Below are 21,237 nucleotides of genomic sequence, written 5' to 3' on the forward strand. Positions count from 1 at the left end.
AAATTTCATTGGCTTCCACGTCGCCGCCAGGAGCGCGGCCTTTTCGGGCAGGCGGAAGCGGCGGGCGGCGGTGCGGGAGGAGGAGGTAGGCCGGGACGCCCCGCCTCCCCTCGGCGTTGGGGGGGGGGTGGGGTGGGGGGGTAGCCGCCGGTGGGCCCCGGGCGAGCAGGACCGTCAGCTCCCACCGGTGCCCCGGAGCCGGGACAAGCGGGCCTGTCCCCTTAGCTGACCCGCTAACGGTGGGGCCCGGCCCCGTTCCGCAGGCGTGGAACGGCAATGGTGCCGCTGGTGTCAGGCCCAGGGCAGCGTGGCCGCTCGACGCTCGCCCGTTCGCCAAAAGTGGTGGTTTTGGTGTTTGAGGCTTTTTTTGTTTGGTTGTTTTTTTGTGAGTTTGGTTTTTGTTTTTTTTTTAATTTGTGCTGACGGTTTCCAGCGGGCGTCCCCGCCCTGCCGCCCAGTCCGGGCCGCTGTTTGCCCGGGGCCAGGGGCGGGGCGGGGGTCCGAGGGGCGGGCGGTGCCGCCGGGCACGGCGGGGGGAGCGCGGCCTCCGCTCCCCGCGGGCGGCGGCGGGGGTCGAGCCGCTTGCCGGTGAAACGTAACAGCGCATCAAGAACGCTTTACTGAGGCTGTGTTTCAGTAAGGTGCTTTGTGATGTGAAGTGAAGGTCCTGTTCCTCCTTAGGGAAAATCCTGACTGGCTTCCCTCGGGGAGGGAGTTGAGGAGAGGGAGTGGGCCGAGCAGAGCCCGGTCTTTGCCCCAGCCTGGTCTCCTCTTCTTGCGCTTGCCCCGTGCTCCAGCACCGTAGGGGTGTTCCTCTTCCGTGATTGTACTAGGTTAGTTGCGTTAGGTCAAGTTGAAAACTCAGGGGTAAAGGTAGTATATCTCCTTGTTGAGACCGCAGTGTATTTTTCTGTGACTTCAGTCACAGAATTACTAAAATTCCTAGATGGTCTAAATGTCTGACCTCTAAATACTTGCCTATGAGGGAACCCTGTTCAACTGAAGTCTTCAATGACTCTTGCATTTTGCAGCTGCTTTTGACAGTGCCTGGTCTACCATTGAGCCATATTAAAGGGATGGGCCTTCATTTTGGCTTGCCATGAAAAATACACGGAATTTGTTTTTTAAACCAGGGGATTATTTTTTTTTTTTTTAGGAATTAACTTTGATCCTGTGAGAGACTTCAGTAAAGTGAAGACTACATGCTTTCTGACCAGTTCTGTCAAAGAACTTCATTGTAATAATATTGTATTTAGAGTAAGATGCCTAGTTGTTGCCATCATAACAAACCTCTGAAGTTCTATGAACAATCTGTTCCTCCTGTTAGAAGTACACTGTATCTTATAGAACTTGAAAAGCATTAACTCTTTCAAAGATGATGGCTTTGGCTTGATGTCTCTGGCACTCGATATCTTTCAGTATGGGGGACAAACTGTTTGCTTGTCTGTTGAGCGTGGGACAGGTTTTACTTTTTCCCTTGGTAAGAGGAAACAAATTTTTCATCCTAACAGAACAAGCAGGGATAACATTTGACATATTTCCAGAAGCTGCTGTAGGAGGCTGCAGGGTAATGGGAGTGTGTATAAAATGTGTATAGTGGAGTCAAGGCAGTATTCTACTACAGCAAGTAAGAAAGGAAACATACACAATCCACTTCTAATGCTGTTAGTATTTTCTGAAGAGCAACTTCGTTGTAGCAGCAACTTTGGTAACTACAATTTTGAGTTCTCTGTAGAATTTAAGATGGGTTTCCTTGTATAACTATTTTTTTTGGTCCTGTGGTTTTCAGATATACGGATTTTAGATTTGTTCTTATTTTTCTTGAGGTTGTGTAAGTCTAGTAGCTATGAAGGGTTCCATTAATTTGTAAATTTATCCATTGATGTAATAGGTAATCATCAAGACGCGTGGTCACTTTGTCCTAACATGTTCATACTTCATACTCCTATTTTGTTAGTGCATTACATTCACTGGATCAATTTCTTTTATTCACATGTTGAGGTTTTGGATGAAAGTTGGAATTCAATTAAAATGCAGAAAGACAGTTCTAAAAACAGATGACTTGCCTCATACAACCTGTTGTCAAAGTGTCTGATATTGATGTCCCATTAAGGTAGATTTCTAAACTGAGAGAAATTACACCTATAATCAACATACAGTTCAACCTCTAATGCTTACCATGAACCTAGAATTTAGAGGCAGTAATACTTCTGAACTTGCTGATGTGTCTCGTTTTTCATTTTTGGTTTCACTTTTGATTTTTCAATGTGGGTTAGTGACTGAAATTGAAAAATTATTTCTGTAACTGCAGAAGAGAGTGCAGCTGTCAGTTCTCAGTCACACTGTAGTCAAGCCTGCTTCCAGGCGATCAGCTAGCCTTCTCTAGTTCAGTAGTTTTGTTTGCAAACATGGCCTATATGATAGTTTTTATATACTATTATTTACTTTGATGGCTTCTGGTAAGTTCACATATGAAATCCATTGCAGATTTTTGCAAAAATGTTTTTTATTTACCTTAGCACTTTAGTTTTCAAGTGACATTTCCAATGGTCTCAACCATTTGAAGAAGAATTTACATGTTGTATTAAAATGTTTTCAGCTGCGTGTGTCACTTTTGTGTGAAAAATGCCATTAGATCATTAATGATCTTGCAGGAGCCTTCGTGGCATCATTTAAAAGAGAGTGTAGCTAGCATGACAGTGTTTTTTAGGGATGCAGCTGTGATACACATATGTATTGATTGCAATATCAGGTTTCAGGTAGTGGTACTCCAGTTTTCCGGGTATTTCTTTCCTCCTAATTAATATATTGTCATGGAAAACCAGCTACAAGTGACTGAGATATCTCAGTTGGGTAATGTCTATAGGAATTGGCTGGGTATGCCTTCTTGTCTGTTGAAATCTTAAATCAGAAGTTTATATAATATATATATATAATGTATAAATTATATTGTTCTATGTAGCAATATTCAAATAGGTAGGTAAAAGAGTATGATAAATACTGGTTTTCAGTGTTTGTTTTGTTAAAGAAGGTTTAATGATGTTGTCTGGGCTTTGTAGCACATATGCAGTAAGAAACATTTTTGTAGTGTGATTTGCCAGTGAAGAGATTGCATACTGTTCAGTTGAGTGTTTATGTAATAGAGCATACTAAGGAATTTCTATAATGAAAGGTTAAAAAAAGGTGACTTCAGAGATTAAGCTTCTAGGTTGTTTTCAAATGCAGGAAACAAAACAATGTCCATTGCATGAGGGAGGCTATCTACATAACTTCTGTCTCATAGCTTTCATAAGAAGTAGGAGGATTGGAGAAGATAATTTAAAAATATCACAGGTGGGTGACTGACATGGCAGGTACATTTGTATAAACAAGTTTTTGTGCATAACAAAAGTGTGTATATATCGTGAAAAAAACATTTGCAAATAAGATATAGATGCAGGGTTGGTTGTGGTGTGGTTTGGGGGTTTTTTTTGTTTGTTTAGATGTGCTAGTTTGATTGGCCAAAGCTGGTAATGCCCTTTTTTGACTTTAATGTTGCATCCACTTCTGTTGTTCCTAGTATCTTCAAGTACAAGCATGAATGCATAAAAACTTATTTGCATAGTTGCTACAGCTACAAATTAGTTTAGCTGTCCCACTGGAATAAGGAGGCAGCAGAACATACAGGATATGCATTATTCAGGCAAGCGTGTAGAGAGTAGGTAGTGTTCTATATGCTGGCAGTGGTAGTAGAACATGGCATTTTGTTTGTTAATATCATTTTACAAAAAAGATATCTACATTTAGGTGTGGCTTCTGTTTCTTTCTGATTCCTAACTCCCTCTGTCACCTAGCAAAAGTGCACACTGTATTCACTATAGTAGGATGAACCACAAGAGCTGCAAGATGTTGGAGGTTGCAGCTATTCTTAGCCAGAATGAATCCTCAGTCTTCACATCAGAGGTGCTTGAGAGGAGTGCTTTAACCTAGTATTGTAACATTTTAAAGAAATGTCATGTGATGTATGATAAGGGATGTTCACATAATGATGGTAATTCCTACACCTTAAAATTTCTGCTTTTTGTGGCAGGTTTCATGTGAATTGCTGTCCTCTGTCAGTATGATAAAGTTGTGTGAGTTGTGTAGGCTACTGTTTTATAGGAGTTGATTTAGAGTCTGGACAGAGTGTGAGGAATGAATATGCCAGCTATTATGCTATACTTGACGTGGGGTACACAAATACTGAGTTTATAGTTTGGGATGCCTTTATTTGTCGGATGACATGATAGTGGCTACATTGTGAAGATTGTGGAGAGAAGACACTTGCCTGTTAGTTTATATGCTCAACATTTTTGACTGCAGTTATGTAGAGTGTTTAGAATGGTGTGCTATGTGAAGCAAGGGCGTTACAGGCACATCAGGAGTTACTTTGACATTGCTAGTGAAAATAAACAGAATAGCAGCATCTTGGATCTTCAAGATGATGATTCTAGTGTATCCGTTGCTGAAGTACTTAAGAACTAAACCTAGCAAGGCTTATACATACACTGTTACGGTATACCAAGATGCATAAAGGGTTTTCAAAATTGCCTCAGCACTTAAATCCCATTGATTTCAAGCATTTATCTGGACTAAAACAAGTACATCCAAGTCAATACATCCCACTCATAAAAGAAAGCTTTTCCATAAAAAAAAAAAAGCTTTTTAAAAATTATTTTAGAACAACACAAAAAGAAAAGATAAAGCAATATACAACTAAGAGGCTGATGCCAGGGTTGCTGAATAACTTAGCAAGGCATCCCATCCTTTTCTCACAAAATAACCCCAGTGTCACAGCTTGCAGTAGAAGTATGCTGTGCATGACACAGATGACCTGACATACACAATTCCAGTGTCACTGCTGCTGGTGCCTTGTCTTGCCAGCAAGTTTGCAAGAATGCTGGATAGCTTTTGGTGGTCTGTTTCAACCAATAGACTTCCATTTCAGAACAGATGAGAACATTTTAAATGGTTTACTATACTGCATCGTGGCTTCACTATGTTACATGTTATGTGCTTATGTATGTGCAATGAGCCTTACAGGGTCACTTGTTGTTTTGTCTCAATGCCTATTTCTGATGTCCTTGTTATCTTTCAGTGCCACTTGAAGATGAGAAATTTTAATCCTTACTACTTGTCACCTAGGGTTTAGCAGCAGGTGGAGAATATTTTTTAAGTGGTTGTGTTACAGCTCAGGAGCCCCAAATGAAAAAGCACCACACATCCTTGAAGAGTAGGTGGAATCACCAGCAGTTTAGGGTTGATTTGCAACATCTCAAACCGTTATTTATGTCTTCAAGGTTAATAGGATGCAGCTGTGATTTCTTCACTGTTACATTTGGCAAAAAGTCTGTAGTGCTTGCTGTTATTGTGGGGAATGTGACATAATGCATACACATTTAAGTTATGATTTTGACTAACATCATAACATCAAGTAACAAAGAATCCAAGTTAGAAAGCTATTTTAAAATATCATGAAATGAAAATTTTTGTATCAAAAAATAGGCTTGCTCTAGTTCCATCCCTGGTCCCTGTGCCGACTTGAGCTGTGAACCTTTCCTGGATTAATTGGGATGTCTTTATGGATTTTATTACATGAGATGAAAAAAAGGAAAGGTGGCAAAAGGCTCCTGTGAATTTGTAGATTATTAGTGGAACTTAGTATCAGATAATATATTATTAATGACAGCTGTCCAAGATATGTCAAGATATAAAAGACTTACTAGATTATGTATGGTACCATGTTGACACAAACGAAGGTGAAATTTGGAAGAGAATTACGAAACAAATTACTGTTTGCTAAACTGACAGTAATCTGATCAATGTGAAGAATGTATCTTGCAGGAAAAGTACCAAGTTGAACTGCCTCTGTCTTCTGAGGCATACTAGTAATTTCACAAAAAATTACTTGACTAAATAGTCCAAATTTCCAAAGTTTGGAAAATTACTGGAATATTTCTACATCTGCTTTGCAAACATCTAGGTGAGTTTGGAGGGAAGGGGGTGTCCTCCAGCAGAGCAGACAGATAGAGCAGGGATTTGTAAAGTAACTAGTAAAACAGAGAGACCGATCTTGTGTGATTTTAAGAGTGCAGAGACTGAGAACTTTTGTGTTCTTGATCTAGACATCAGCCAAATCGCTTCCTATCTTGGGATGGAAAAATTAATGCAATTAGAGGAAGAGTGAGGCTATATATCCTATCACAGGCTGCATTTGTTTTTTAAAAAATGATTCAAATGATTATGAAAGGGATTGTTTGTTTACAGGTCTACAAAAGGATCTTAGAGGCCACCCTTTTCAGCACAGTAGCTGGACAGGAAAGAGGGAGCATGGGGCTTTCCAAATGCTGTCAGCTGTGTCAAGCTTATGGTGGAAACTTCACAAAAACCTGAGGAGAGATTTGTGTTGACTGAGCCAATGGGGGAAGCTTAGACAGCCGTTGGAGACAGCAAAGTGTATTGTGTGAGCATATATTAAATTTCTCCAGCTGTGAAATTTAACATTAATTTACAGAGTACAACACACAGTGGCCATAGGCATAATGGAGATTGGGCAGAAATGTTAATTTCACTGAAAGCTAGGTATTGCTGTCGTAGAGGATAATTATTTTTTGAGGTAAGAGGCAAGGACCCAGCTGAAGCATTCTTATTTGTATGTCTTGGTAATAAACCTACTTGACTTAAGTTTCATAATCTTCTGAAGGCAATATTAGAGGGAAGGGGTTTTTTTCCCTCTGCCTTTGTCAGGAAAGTATAGCGATGAAAACTGCGCTTTATATTTTATAATCTTTCTTTAATCTTGTCTGTTCCAGGGATTTGTTTTATTAACCTCAACCATCCTAAAAATAGACTTCTTTTTCCCTCTTTTTTTGAAGTAATGATATAGAAGAGGCTTTTTTTTTGTATGTTAATTTTTTGGTATGGAATTTTTTTGTCTGGTAATTCAAGGTTTGTGTTGTGATTTTGGTAGTTGATGCAAAACGAATGAATGTACTTGTAATATTGGAAGGGTGGAAAATGCAGTGTGGGTATTGTATATAAAACTGTACTGTACTGAAATGGTTTGTTGGAACTTTAGAGAATTGACTTCTGCACAAAGTGGGGGGGTTTTATGCTCATGTATCTGCATTAGGTCAGAGCTGTCATATTTATTCACTGTTTCATTTCAGACAGTGATGTGCAGTAGCGGTTCTGTTAAGCTCTGCAGTTGGGAACCAGAAAGCCCAGCAACATGAAGTGCAACCCAATATGCAGTGAAGCTTAAGCTTAACTGAGGCTTGTTTTACAAATCTTTTCTCCTTTTGTTCTAGTTCAGTTTCTGGCCTACCCCCAGTATTTTTTTGTTTCATTGTTCCATAAGATCTGATTTAACTTACCTGGGAAAGCAGTGACTTACAGTCTTAGAGCAACACTTCTGAGACCTCTACAGTGATGCTCCACATATTTGCTTTGTAGTAATGTATACTTTAAGATCTCAAGATTGTATCTAACTCATGAAGTATCAAAGCACTTCTGTGCTGTATTTTCCTAATTAGTACCTAATTACCCTCTCAGTTCAAGTCCCAGTGGCATTTTTCCACTGGTGTGCCCCTGCTGTGTCCTCATATTAGTCTGCAAATTTCTTTTTACTCTGGTGCAAGCTAGCATTCTTTAGTAGTTGTGAGGGAAAACTAATATTGAAAAGCTGGCTTCCTTAAGTAGACCCCCTGCTTGGCATCAAGTGTCTTGGGCAAGGGTTTAATTTTTGAGAGTAGGTTTTGCTGATATTTTTTTTGCCTAGCCCATACTAGGGAAAAATAATCACCACAGGAAGGAGTCAGGAAAACTACTTCGAAAAGCGGTGTGCTGATATGTCTTGAAAAGTTTTGTATTTTTACATATAGAACTTAAAATGTAAAAAGCACAAGTGACCCTTGTGAAGCTCTTTCTAATCGTGGTTTGTAGACATAGTGCTGATAGATACGTGGTTGCTTAGGGTGTAGAATCAGTGGTAAATGAATTTGCTGTTTAGTGGAACTCTGTCCTTATTTATTTTATCTATTTTTTTAAAACAAAGCTGCTTGTGTTGCTTGTTTGCTCAGAGCTTGGTGAGGCTGTGGGACTTGTGTACTGAGCACCCTCCTTGCTGTACTGCTGGCATGTCAGTCATTCTTGGATATGTACTGGTGCTTCACTCCTTTTTTTGGTTTGTCCAATGTGCATGGTCACAAAGCCTAAGCTAAACTCGTGCCTTGCTTTCCTGCGGGTTTCTTGCCTCTTTTGACGGTGCTGCACCATAGGGCACCAGCATCATATAATCCTATGTATGTCTGCCTGTCATGTTACATTGAATATTGTGGCTCGGCATTCAAGGCAAATTAAACAACCAAAGCTGAACCTGTGCCCATCTGTGATTGAAACAGTTGAAATCTGTGTTCAGTACAGATGGATACGGATGCATGTCTGCCGTATCTTCAGACTCTGCTCAGGCTAATCCATCAGAAAAGTAATTAATTTTCAATACAAAGTGATAAACTTGGCTGAATAAAGAGCTTCACAATTAAAATTTAAGTGCATTGAAAGTGAGTATCGCAGTTCATTGAAAATGTCTTGTGACGTATTTTTCTGTGGAGGCCAGATGAAACAAAATCAATTATGTATAAATTAGTATGAGCTCTTTGTTTTCAGGGAGATCAGTGTTGCAAATAGCAAATGGAAAGAAAAACATAATAAAACTTTTGTTAAGTGAAGAAGGGGTAGTGCAGGAATTTTCTTCAAAGAAAATGCCTTAGGAAACTGTTTAGCAAGATAAAGCAGTTTGAGTCTAGGCCTGTTTTTTATTATTAATGTGACAGGGATGTGAAATTAAAATAATCCATCTTTTTGAAAAGACTTGGGTATAGAGGTGGGAGGAGAGGAGAATATATAAGCCTTCATATTTATACCTATTCTTGTCCCACTGGTGGCTACAGTTGGTGAAATTTGTTTTCCTAGGTTACTGGGCTCAATTTTTGAAAGCTCTTCAGAAATCTTATGTATAGAATTACATCCATCCTTATCTGGCTGACACTGATTTCTTTGTTTCATTTATCCTTGTTTCAGATTTGTTTCTCTTGCCTACAGAGCTATTGTGGATTCAATAGTACTGAATTTATTTCACTTTATTTCAAATTAAAAAAAAAAAAAAAAGAGGCAGACTTCCGTAGAATCCTTTGCTAAGTGATGTTAAGTCAAACATTCACAGAAACATGTCAGATTGAGTGGGATTATAATAGGTCTATATGGGGACTAAAGAATAGAAAACAAAGGAAATCTGTAGGACAGATTTGTGTTGAATATCCTGATAATACTTAATCCTAAAGAAGGCAGTGTTTTGGAAAACAGATGATACCTCGACCAGACTACTATGTTATCCAAATATACATCAAAAAGACATATGTATCTGAGTATTTTTGGATGGGCAAGGATGGTTAAAACATGCTGCTTTTTCTTATTTATTTATTTATTTATTAATTTTCTTTTTATTTCCTCAACTTTCCCATACTCAAATGGGTGATGCGAAGTTACTTAAAACTGCAGACATGCTTTTGGAAATGTGACTAAGACAGTAGGAATTCCTGATTCTTTCTTCCTACTGATTGTATATGGCAGGCTCAAAAGTTGCATCTGGCAGAATTATACAGATCTGCTTCCTTTTCTTGTTTATCTGCAAAACAAATAATTATTTTCATGCTGTCTTTTCAGAGAGATTATAGGGAAACTGATGTATATTTAGATTGTGGTTGGGGTGTGTTTTTTGATTTTTTTTTTTTTTCCAGAATTATCTTTCTTAATAAACAGTCCAAGGTTTCAGTTTTCAAGGAAAGGCAAAGTAGGTGTGGCTTCGTGCTGCCATTGGCTTTGGTAGGGCCTTGGAAAGCCAGGCTGACCTACTGCCAAATTAGAGTTACGAAATATATGTTGGGGCTTGCATCTCCCAGAGGCAACAAAGGTAAGTGAGTCTGGGTCTCCTAGGCATGCCTGCTGACTTTGCATCCCAGATTGCCCACTTGAAGCTAGTGTGGTGGTTGTCTTTGATCCTTGCTCTAGTTCTATACACACTTTTTAGTAACTTCAGTACTAAAATTAACTTTTTCATCAGGAAATACTTCACTTTTATGTCTTAATGTTATTTTTCACAGGTTTACAGTTAGTGTATCCTGATTTATGTAGGGAAACCTTTGGATTTTTCTGATGTGCATTTTTGAAAGTGAGGATTTGACAGCACGCACACACTGAACTGCGTTAGTGTTAAGAAGAATTCATAGAAAAGAGTGAAAAAGAAAAGTTTGTCCCTTTTGGAAGTCTATCCAGATACTCCCTTACTTGCTAGTATGTATTATTATAATTGCCCACTTGGGTGTTTGTTCTAATAGACGAAGGCCTTTTTTAAAAATCTTATTATAGCTTAAACGGTCTCCTAATATAGATGCTTATAAGTAAGCTTGGCAAGCCTGAATGCCTGGAGTTGGTAGTGGGTTAGGTCTGAGACTTCAAGAGGATGAAAGACACCAGGGTGGGCTTTGTCTCCAGGCTACAATTAAGATCAAAGCTTGTTAGTAAGATTCGTACTATAAAGGTTGTTGACTGTCTGCTTCCTTCTGTTTCTCCTCATTTTTCAGCTGGTGACTGTAGTAAATAAGTCTGACAAGGGTTGCTCCTTATCGTTGATTCCAGATCTTTTTGTGGCAAATCTTGCATATTTTATTGGCCTATGGAGTCTCACAAGCTGAAGACTGCTGGGTTGTTTTGGACAGTTGCACAAAAAGTACGTGCATGTTTCCAATCCTTTTGTGGCTACCACGAAACAGTGGGAAGCAAGCAGTGCAAATGTTAGCCATGTGAGTCTTGCATCTGCAGTTGGGTCCAATGAGGACCAAATACTGATTGCAGCTGTCCTGAAGTCAATCGCTTGATCAAAAGTTGTCATGCAGGACTGAATTTTTAAAATAGGCCATTCACCCGTCTGCACAAAGTTATAGTCGTTCAATCACTTCTTCATATCCAGTGCCAATTTTTGATTAGTTTCCTTTATCTGCAAGACAAAGTTGCATTACTGACAAAATTGTGATCCTTGTGCTTTTAATATAGAAGAAAGTTAAACAAAAGATCGACTAGGTACAACTTGGGTTGCATGTAATACAAAAATGTGTTAGCCTTCTAAATTTCATCAGGAAACAAAGCTCTTTCAAAAATTTTATCTTCTCTCGTCTTCAGATGCGTCTTTAAGTTACAGCTGAATGTTGTTATTGAATTTTTCTTCAGTGTCAACATAATGTGGCCCAGGGGATGGGAGGCTCATGGTGAGATGTGATAGGAAGGATGCTGTATTGTTTTCTTCATGTTTGTTGGCCCAATCATGTTCTTCCAAAATGAAAAGAAAAAAGAGGAAATCCTCATTAGGTTGATAGTAGTTCTTAGGTTAACTGAGTCGTATTTGAAGTTTTTGTCAGGTATTTTAATGCTCTTCCTTTCGAAGTATTGAAGTTAATGGAATTTTAAATTAACATGAGAGAATATCAATTTGTATGAAATATATCTCTAGAAATGTTCATAAATATAGACATCTTCTTTCCTTCTTTTAGAAAATGTGGTAATAGCCAGTTTTAATGTTTAAAAGCAATCTGAATTTTTCTTGACTGGTTTAAATTGGCAATTATCCACTTATCAGTACATATAGCATCTTCTGAATAGTACCTGTTCTCTGATTATAGGTTAGCCATTCACTTTCTTCTGAGACTTGTAGTGTATGTTGTGGTCAAGCCAATGATAGAAAGGGTCACATTATAGACTTTAATAGCAGTGTGCTGTATGTGCTTGTCTTCTGTTCTGAACTCACTGTAGATAGCGCCCTATTTTTCTCAACAAGAAAGCACTTAACTTAATTGCTCCATTAGAAGGACACAGTAGCTCTTTCAGATCTGCTAGTAGCCTTCCATGCATAGCTGCTGAAGTTTGGAACACCTGCTGCCGAAGCAATTTGAAAAAAAGCCATTAGTCTCCATGGAAAAAAAATGAAGTGCTGGAGTTCAAAATATTATCAATGATGCTGTGTTGGAGCAGCCTAAAATATTTGGCTTTTGGTCTATGCCTAGTGCTATCCAAAACAACATATAAAATTCTTTGTAAACCAATCTTTAAAAGTGTCTTGTTTATTCAGAAGTAGCTGTGTACACTGTTTATTCAGAGAGTAGACTCCAGTCAATTGCACATCAGCCAACAGCTGATTTCTCCTTAGAAAGAAACATTGCCTAATGTAGATCATAGAAGCCAAAAAACAAAGAGACAAAGTGCTAAAGATAAACAGCTCAATCCTCAACTGTTTGAAGGCCTCAATAAAACCTCTGATTTACAAATTTGGGGTGGGACTCAGCTGTTCCCACCTGCAAGCTTGTTTCGAAGCCTTGGCTCTAACACCCAGAGGTGCTAATATGTGGTATGACCTCCTGTGCCCTTAAGGAGAAAAACACTGCTTTCTTATGGCCCTAATCAATCAGTTTCTCTGCAGTTTTCTTTATAATAATTAAGGGAGGAAGAAAGTACTGACTGCTCTCAGTTTGTTGAGCCAGCGAATGGAAAGAGCCTGCAGAGATGGTGTTGCTGAGTATTGAATGGCACTCAGAGGTACTCCTTTCGTCTGATTGACTCAGAGGTGCTTTTTAGACTGTAATAGTGAGGGTCTGATTTCATTAATTTAGGTTGTTGTGTAGCTATCAAAATATTCTGGTTTTTTGCAATGATGTTTTCTTTTTCACGAGCTTCAACAGCAACTGGGATGTTAAGTAGAGAGAGTACCAAAATTCAGGTGGCTGTTTTAACCATTTTAAGCACTAATACAGTTCTTACCTGTGTCCCTACCTTTCCACCCAAAGATGTGAAACTGACTCTTAAAAGTTTCAGCTCTCCCTCATCCTTGATTTTTTTTGGCTGTCTTTGATATGGAGATTATAATTTGGTGAAGATGGGGATGTTATTAAAACCTTAAAAAGCAGTACCAGCTTCTACAAGCTTGTGTGACCAGTTCTGTGGAAGGTCAGGTCCCAAGCTGACATGTATTTTTCAGACCCCTTTGTCTGTACATCTGCAGTTATTTCATTCTGCCTGAGTGTCTGGCCCTGAGTACTTAAAACAGCTGTGACGCTTAATGCTTCAGTTGTAGGTGTAGTGCTAATGGATTATTGGAGACAATAGCCACAACAGAGAAAAGGCTTGGTGTTCCTTTAAAAATTTACTGGTAATATTTCTAGTGGGACTACTTTCTGAATGTATAAAGGTAGATTCTTAGACGAGCACATGCAGGACTGTTGGCAGAAATTTTGCATGTGTGGTAGTTATTCAACAGGATAATTCATTGTCATAACTGGCCTTTTAAATTATTATTTAGGTATTACATAGGTACCCAACTGTTTCACTTCTAGAACCTACATTTAGGGTTTGGGAGGTAACGAAGTGAACAGAAACAATGGGAAACCTAACTTGTTGCAGCCTTGATGCTATGGTAACTGTCCAATTTGCGTGTATGTGACATCTTCTCCCATGGTAGTGACTAAAGAAGTGTAGATTCAATCAAGTTTCTTGGAGGTGTGTTATTGGTCTCCTGCACGCCTGGAGACAACACTCATTGGTAGCCAAACTAAAATATTTTTAAGGTGGGTGGCAAGGTTTGAGTGTGAATTTGGGCAAGGGGAACTGAAGAATCTGCTTTGGCAAATCTGTTCTTCATTTGCCCCTCAGACTTTTTGGCAGTGCACAGCATTTCCCTCACCACAAAAACCCTGGGGCAGAAACTCTGTTAGGAACACGGTCACCTTTTATGCACAAGTACTTGGTTTTTGAAGAGTCATATATGCTTGGCATGTTGAAAGCTGACAGGGTGATGAGAGACTATAGTAAGGAGGTAGATGAACTGAGATAGTTTAGTTATAAGGAGGGTATTATAGTTTACTTCAGTTCTTGAAGTATAGAGTGATACATCGTATAAAGATGTTGAACAAAGTTACTAGTGAATCCTGTGAATGTACAACTACCTTCAGGTATTCAGGTAGGAAGTCCCAACTTCCTCCCTCTGAAATTCATATTTTGGAAATACACTGGTGTAAGTATGCTATTACGTTTTTGCCTTTATAGTGGATGAGGTGCATACACTCACCTTAGAGTAAGTGAAAACAATATGCTTTGATTTAGTTTCTGTATTTTCTTTTATTAGTGGTAATTGCTAGTTGCTAAATAGTTAGGTAACTCCTTTGCTATCTTTTTTTTCCTATATTCACACATCAACTTTGTGAGGTTTATCCGTTTACTCACAACTACACTAAACTCTGTGGAAGCATTGTGTTGTTGGGAGATTTGTGAAAGAGGGGTTTGTATTTGGTTTTTTTGTTTGGGTGTGCTTTGGTTATTTTTTCCTTTTTTTTTTTTTTTTTTTCAAACAGGTTTTAAAAAAGCAGTAAGGTACAATGTTTTTATTTGCACTGATTTTTCTATGTGTTGTGTAGGTCAGACCAATTTTCATGAAGAAGGTTTGTTCCTCTTGAACTAAATAATAGCCATTATATAAAGCTAAGAATCCTTAAGCTTTTGCTGATGGGTTGGAACAATTGAGTGCCCGGAGATCTCAAGCAAGGCTGAGCTCTGCTTTGTAAGGCAGTTTCTAAACATGTAGTAGTAGCTAATACTTCTCTCAAAAGGTCAGTGAGCACAATGAAGGACTTAAAGGCTGGGAGAAAAAGTATTTTCAGTTTATGTTCTCTTGTAAAATTGTTTGTTCAAAGATGCACAATAAAATGTGTAAAAGCTTGACAAGTGTATTTTGCATTTTATTATGGAATACAGAACATTCCTCTGTGTTTTATCTCCTCGGTGTGTTTGCTTTTATTGAAGTTGTGTTTTACCACAGGTAGACATCATATGGAATCTTTCTCAGTTCTGCTAACAGGCTCATCCGTTATGCTGGCAGCTGAGCTCTTAAGAATGATGTCTAAACAGAATCTTAATTTTTAGCTGTTCCACATCACTTGAGTGAAATATGTGAATATGGATGCATGCAAAACACAGTATTATGATATCAGATGAATTTCATCTCAGGTGTTAGAGACCTTTTTAGTGCATCTTTAAATAAATTCATTTCCTTTCTTGTGTGACTCTTGACATAAATTTTTCTGACTGAGAACTGACACTTCATTCTCTTTATCACTGTAATAAATAGAAAATAAAACTCCCTTGCTTTGCTTTCTGTTACAAACAATCTGCGTTGAAAAGACAGCCTCTGATTCACTGAGTGCTGCTCTGCTTTGTAGTGAGAATGAAATGCGACAAGCAAAAAGTCCCTACTGAACTATATATGTGCCTTAGTACGTTGTATGCGGTGTGTCTTGGTTGTCTGCAACTATTTATGTTTAAGTGAAAAAGAATAAAGTCTGTTTAAAAACACTTTCAGAGAAGGACTTTAATGAAAATATTTCATAAGGGACTCTGTATTTTTCCATAACAAGCAAAAAGGTACCTGGCAGGCAAAGGAGAAGACATGCCAGTGTGCTTGAATGTACTGCAGACATTACTGTGTTTCCTGTCCTGTGCTCTTTATTGACCCATGCCCAGGCAGTTAGTGCACTACATCTCTTTAAAATGGCTTTAGTTCTATAATGACTAATTGCAAAGGCCTTGTTACAGGCCTCCATGCCCCAAATACTTTATTTTCTGTTCTTGGTTATAGGTGCACAGATGTAGTGTAGATTTTTCAGAAGTGGCCAGTTGCTTGGTGGAGGAAATAAAAGACTACTTTTTTTTTTTACTCTAACTTATTTTTCAATATCGCTTTTAAGTAACTCTTCAGTTTGACACATACTCTGTGAATAGTAATAGAGTATCACATCTGTAGTAGTATATGCAGTGGTGGTTTATAGATGTAAAATCATCCTTCTTGGTGTTGTTGGTAGTTTATGATGCTTAGCTGTATGTACATGATTTTTTCCTTCTACTCCTATCATAGCTTTTGAATTGTAAACTCTTTGGAAAAATTCTCTAAATAGGGAAATGTTATGGTGCTTATGTGTACTTAAGCTTTCAGCCTAAAAAATGAAGTATTTGAGTATTTGGTGATAAAAATGTATGGGAATGCTGGAAGTGCCTAGTGACATGCTTTAGCCAAAGTTCAGCCTGGAATAGCAGGATATTTCCATGATGCTGCTCTTGTTGTTCAGAAATGCTATTTATTAGTGCAGGGTGATCTATATTGTGATTTAATTACCCACCAGAGGGACTTAATGTGTTGTTTTCATTAACCTTATTGATATCTATAGTGAATGTTTATATTATTGACAATGCAGCTGCTGTCTAGGTGTTAATGTAGCTTTATGCTTGAAAAACAAGTCATATTCATGTATTTTGCTGCTTTTGAATACTACTGCATGCATTTGCATTTTCAAATGTTGTTGGCTGCAGCGTTCAGCAAAGGTCAGACAACTGCAGTCAACTACAGTTAAAACTGTTCTTCCTAACCTGAAAATGCCGACTTTTGGGGAGGCCAGTGGTAGTTAAATCTGTATGTAGGTTTGGCTTTCAATGTCTATGAGCAAAGAAAGAGCAGTCCCCTGAGGGCCTGAACTAAGCCTGATCGTGATTACTTATTGCTACAGTTTAGATAGAAGACTTGAACTTTTAATACTTAATCTGCCCAAGCATCATTGTAGTCAGTGCATGTAGTTTAAATGCTTCAGTTGTGTTTTTTCCTGCTTTTATTAATTCATGCTATTTTTAGTGTATGTGAACTCGTAGCCCTTTTTCATTCATATCATTCTTTTAAAAAAACTCTAAAATTAAAAGCGCAAAACAACTGAACACCCCAAAACAAACTCCTCAGGTACTGGACAGCATGAAGCATTCTCAATGAAAATGCTGTATTTCAACGTTAATGGCAAAATTGACTGTTTTTCATTTTTCTTTGGAACAAATTGCCAAATGAAGCTTTAAAGTTCTTGAGTACTGTAAGAATTTGTTATTGTCAGATTAGACTGTATAAATACAGGGACCCTTTAGAAGGTCTTATGTCAAGTACAGATTGCCAGGTGCCTTTGACACTGAGCAAAAAATTCACTGTAGCATCATAAATTTTGTTCTCTGCAAGATCCAGGTTTCTACGTAACTACTTTAGTTGCTGGCAGTCATTATAAACCTCTGCTTTGCAGTGAAACTTAGTAGCGTGCCTTCACATGGCAGTCGTCCAGATGAATATTGATTATTTTGAATTATTACCCATGCACTGTATGTTGGGTGATACCAGCCAGTAAGTTAAAAACATAGCCATGGGGAAGTGCTTGTGTATTGTAATTTTCTGTTCCCCAGCTTCCTGACAGTTTGTTAATTTGGGACTATTCAAATATATGCGATTGTTGGCACTGCTCTTTTAAACTTTACGTACTGTAATCCAGTTTTCTGTTTGGAAATATCACTAGTTCTCTGAAAAACTGAAATTGTGAGGGAAGGTAAAATAAAATTCTAAGTATGCTTATATTTGTGTCTTTTATATATATATTTATTTATTTATTTACTTATTTATGCAGCTAGTTACATGAAACTGCTAAGCACCTCTGGAAAATAAGCCACCGGTTATAATAAGATTATCTTACTTCCTGAACAGGTGTCTGGAAAATGGAGAAGACTTTGAACAGAATTCATCCAGTTTCTAATCCAGAAGCAACATATTTTCTTCAAGTGTCGTGGGAAAAAGATTTAGGTGCTGGCTTTGGTATAATACTTACTGATGGTCAATGTGCATGGACTGGGACAGGTAATAGTAGAAAGAAACAAAAATTTGAAATTATTACTATTATTTATTATTTTTAAGCACTTTCTAAACTGTGACCCATAACGTGCATCAGAAACTTACAACCATTATCTCTCCCCAGTGATGGAGTAGATGGTTTTGTTATCTTTTGGTATCCTCTCGGACATGTTCAGAGATCTTTCAAATCTGGACAGATTTTGTGTCAAACCCAAGTCATTTAGCATATGGATATGCAATGTTTTGTCCTTCCTCAAGAATATAATTTCTTGTGGTGATATTGGAGTACCACTTCTGTGTTTTATCCAGATTCCAGAACAAATGTGTCATGCAAGTTCCTTTTGGAAACAATAGTTCATGGAGCATTTTTATATATGATTTCATAAAATCTTGAGAGCTGAAGGTGGCTCTATTTGCTACTGAGGTGAATTTTTGAGAAGGAGAATAGACAAGAAAGTATTTTATTCCTAGGTCTAAGTTATCAGAAGAAAAAAAATAGCCTGTGAGATTCTTTCTTTCCCCACTTGGAAACCTAAGTAAGAGCATGGATCTCATGAGAGCATGCTTCTCATTCATGGGTAGCTGAAGAAGGAAAGATCTGTGTGTTCCTTTAGAAATGTATCAAATACTTAATGAAAAGGCTTTTGGTGGCAAAAATGTTTCAAAAGGAGGAAAAAATAACATATGTTACAGTGTATTGTAAGCAAAAATGTTTTCCTGACTTTTTCTGAATTATGAGAATAGTAGGCCATGTGGTTCCTTCCTTCCTTCCTTCCTTCTCCCTGCCCAGAGGACATTGTTTCACCCCAGTTCCTACATAAGCCAAGCTTTCAAACAGGCCTGATACATATTAAAAAAAATAAATAAAATAGGACTTTGTGTAGAATATCTATATACAGATCCACACGATATATATGTGTGTGTCTATACTTTCTGTGTTTGAAAAGAAGCTTAATCATTCATTAACTTTCTTTTAAATACAATTTTCACCTTCCTTTCAGATCTAGGAAACATGACCAAGTTAAAATATGTCTACATATGTATTGAATCTACTCTTCCATATTCCTTTTAATGTTTCAAACACATTATTGAATAGGAGTTCCTGCACAAGACAAATACCTATATTTCAATGCTGGTTCCCTGTAGTCTGGCTATGACATGTTTTTCTTTCTTGATTTGACAACAGAATAGTCAAATTATGTATTTTAAAAATAACAATAAAAGAATGTTAACATTGATTAAATAACTAATTGAGCATACTGGTTTTTCTGTTTAAAAGCTTTTCTGGTGGTTCTTACGTAGATTTAAAATCCCCAGCTTAAAGAATCAGCTTTTTGTAAATTTTAAATCTGTTATTTTTCTGTAACTGGAAGAGTATAGAAAAAAATATGTGAACATGGTTCTCATTTTGTTAACTTCCTGCGTGTGGCAGAATGGCTTGATGATGGTTTTCCAAAACAGAGGCCCAGTGAAAGCAGGAGGAATTCACTCTATCAAAAGGAAAGTAAGAAACCCCCAAGAGTCTTAGCATGAGCACTAGGTACTCATCCAAAGAAGAGTACTTCTGTTTCTTCTGCAAGAATCTGAATTTCTAAAGAATTCTTATTGAATTTATAGTCCTTTGAATAATTTCATTAGGAGTTGAAGTCCTTATGCATAGGGCTTTCTTGCTGTGCAGATCTGTGTTTTCGTACACTCAGTGTTGGTTTAGATCACTTATTTCTAAGTTAGTGCATCATGTTTGAGACTGCTTAGATTCTAAATTCAAAACCTGGAGGGAAAGCAGTGGTCAGAGAATGCTTGCTATGGGAAATCCCTTTTGGGTTGTTCATGCTGTGGATTATTTTGCTTGGCAAGACCTACCAAGAAGTGAATGAGGGTTGCTGACTGAGTTGTCTTTTGCGGTTTTTGTGTATTTAATGTGATGATGAAAAGTGTTAGGAGTCCTATTTAAGGAGGGAAAAAAAGAAGTAAATCTTGGGGGGAGGAGAAGCACACAAATATGCAATATGATCTCATGTATTAACTTGGTATAGGATTAAAGAACTACAGCTATATAAATTTATGCATTTCATGTTTCTGTAACGATTGATCAGTTCTGCTAGCCTTATAAGATAAGGTAACATGCAGCATGTACAGGCACCACAGGAAAAAATAAAAAAACCACAGTGCTTTATTATAGTGTATTAGTATCTTTTGTTTTTTTAACTTTCTTATTTTAATGAAAAATCTAATTTTTTTCCTCAGTGTTGAAATCATTGTGGTAGGCATACACTTATTTTTGCAAGTATATCTGATTTATTTTTGTTCTGCCCCTCTTTGTCTCATACTGCAAGGTATTCCACATTTCTGTCTGTACTGTTTTGAGGGATTTAAAGGGATTGCTGATGTACCAGTGGCCTTTTCTCTCTCAGCTCTGCCTAGTGTCCTATACAAGCAATAAGCTAACTAATGTGGAAATGATTGGTAACTGTAGCTTATAATAAAATAGAAATGTTTTGATGGTAGATTTCTTGCCTGTCTTTCCCATTGCATTGCTATTTGTAGCGGATTGTTAGCTGTGCAGGATGAGTGTTGACCAGCACTGTAGCCCCAGTTGTTCACTAACATGTAGGCTCAGCTTTTTTCCTGACAGTATTTCTACTGTATCATATCAAAGTGCTGCTTTCAGTTTTAAAAAAACCCAAGATGCAGCTGTAAGTTGTTAAAGTCTTAAGCCTTTCTGATAACATCCATTTCATGCTTAAGTTATGTTTTAAAAATTTTGGAAAATACTTTTACTACTTCATCTGACGTACTTGGGTACGTTCAGTTATGTTGGAGCTGAGGGTTGAACACTTGTCTTGCAATGAGGTACGGAAGAACTGGTAGCATCTGTAATGGATAGTGTAAGTTTACAACCTCCAGCTTTGTAGCACCCCTTGTAATGGTACCAAGTTCTGTTCTGTAATTCATACCTGTCAGCCTCAATGCGTGAGGATTAATGCCCAACTGACATTGACTTAGTAGTTGCTTGCTTGTACATCTTTTCATGTCTGCCGTGCTGCCAGCTGGCTTTGCTTTTGTTCATGTCCCTGTATGCCAGCTGCAGCTGTGTCTGGGGCATAAGGAAGAAGGCAGTGATGCAGCATTGCAGTGAAATAGTGTGGCTTTGCACTCAGAAGTCCTGTTTGCAGGACAAGTACTGTCTGGCTATATGCGTGACCTTCTGTTTTGGACTCTGAAGGGTATTACGTATTAGAAAAAAGATGGTTGTGATGTCCATGCAGTGCAAAAAGGGTTCTGTTACACCTTGTTCCATTCCTCTTTCTCTGTGTTCTGTGTTCCTTTTCATAAAGTTTTTTTTAACCCCCAACTTAATGAAGAGTGCTGCTACTTACTTTTGCTCTGCTTAAATTTGTCTTGTTGGGTTGTAGGAATAA

General features: G+C 38.0%; 1 protein-coding gene across 1 annotated transcript in view; it reads left to right on the plus strand.

Annotated features, from left to right (window-relative positions):
• Positions 1-13: 13 nt before the first annotated feature.
• XRCC4 (X-ray repair cross complementing 4) overlaps positions 14-21,237 on the plus strand; it is a 177,218-nt gene continuing 155,994 nt past the window's right edge. Inside the window, exons 1-2 of the mRNA XM_037374165.1 lie at positions 14-85; positions 17,672-17,821. Coding sequence (XP_037230062.1) covers positions 17,683-17,821 — 139 coding nt within the window. The 5' untranslated portion in view covers positions 14-85; positions 17,672-17,682. The remainder of the gene's footprint in view (positions 86-17,671; positions 17,822-21,237) is intronic.

The sequence above is a fragment of the Falco rusticolus genome, chromosome Z, assembly GCF_015220075.1.
Source record: "Falco rusticolus isolate bFalRus1 chromosome Z, bFalRus1.pri, whole genome shotgun sequence".
Lineage (NCBI taxonomy): Eukaryota > Metazoa > Chordata > Aves > Falconiformes > Falconidae > Falco > Falco rusticolus.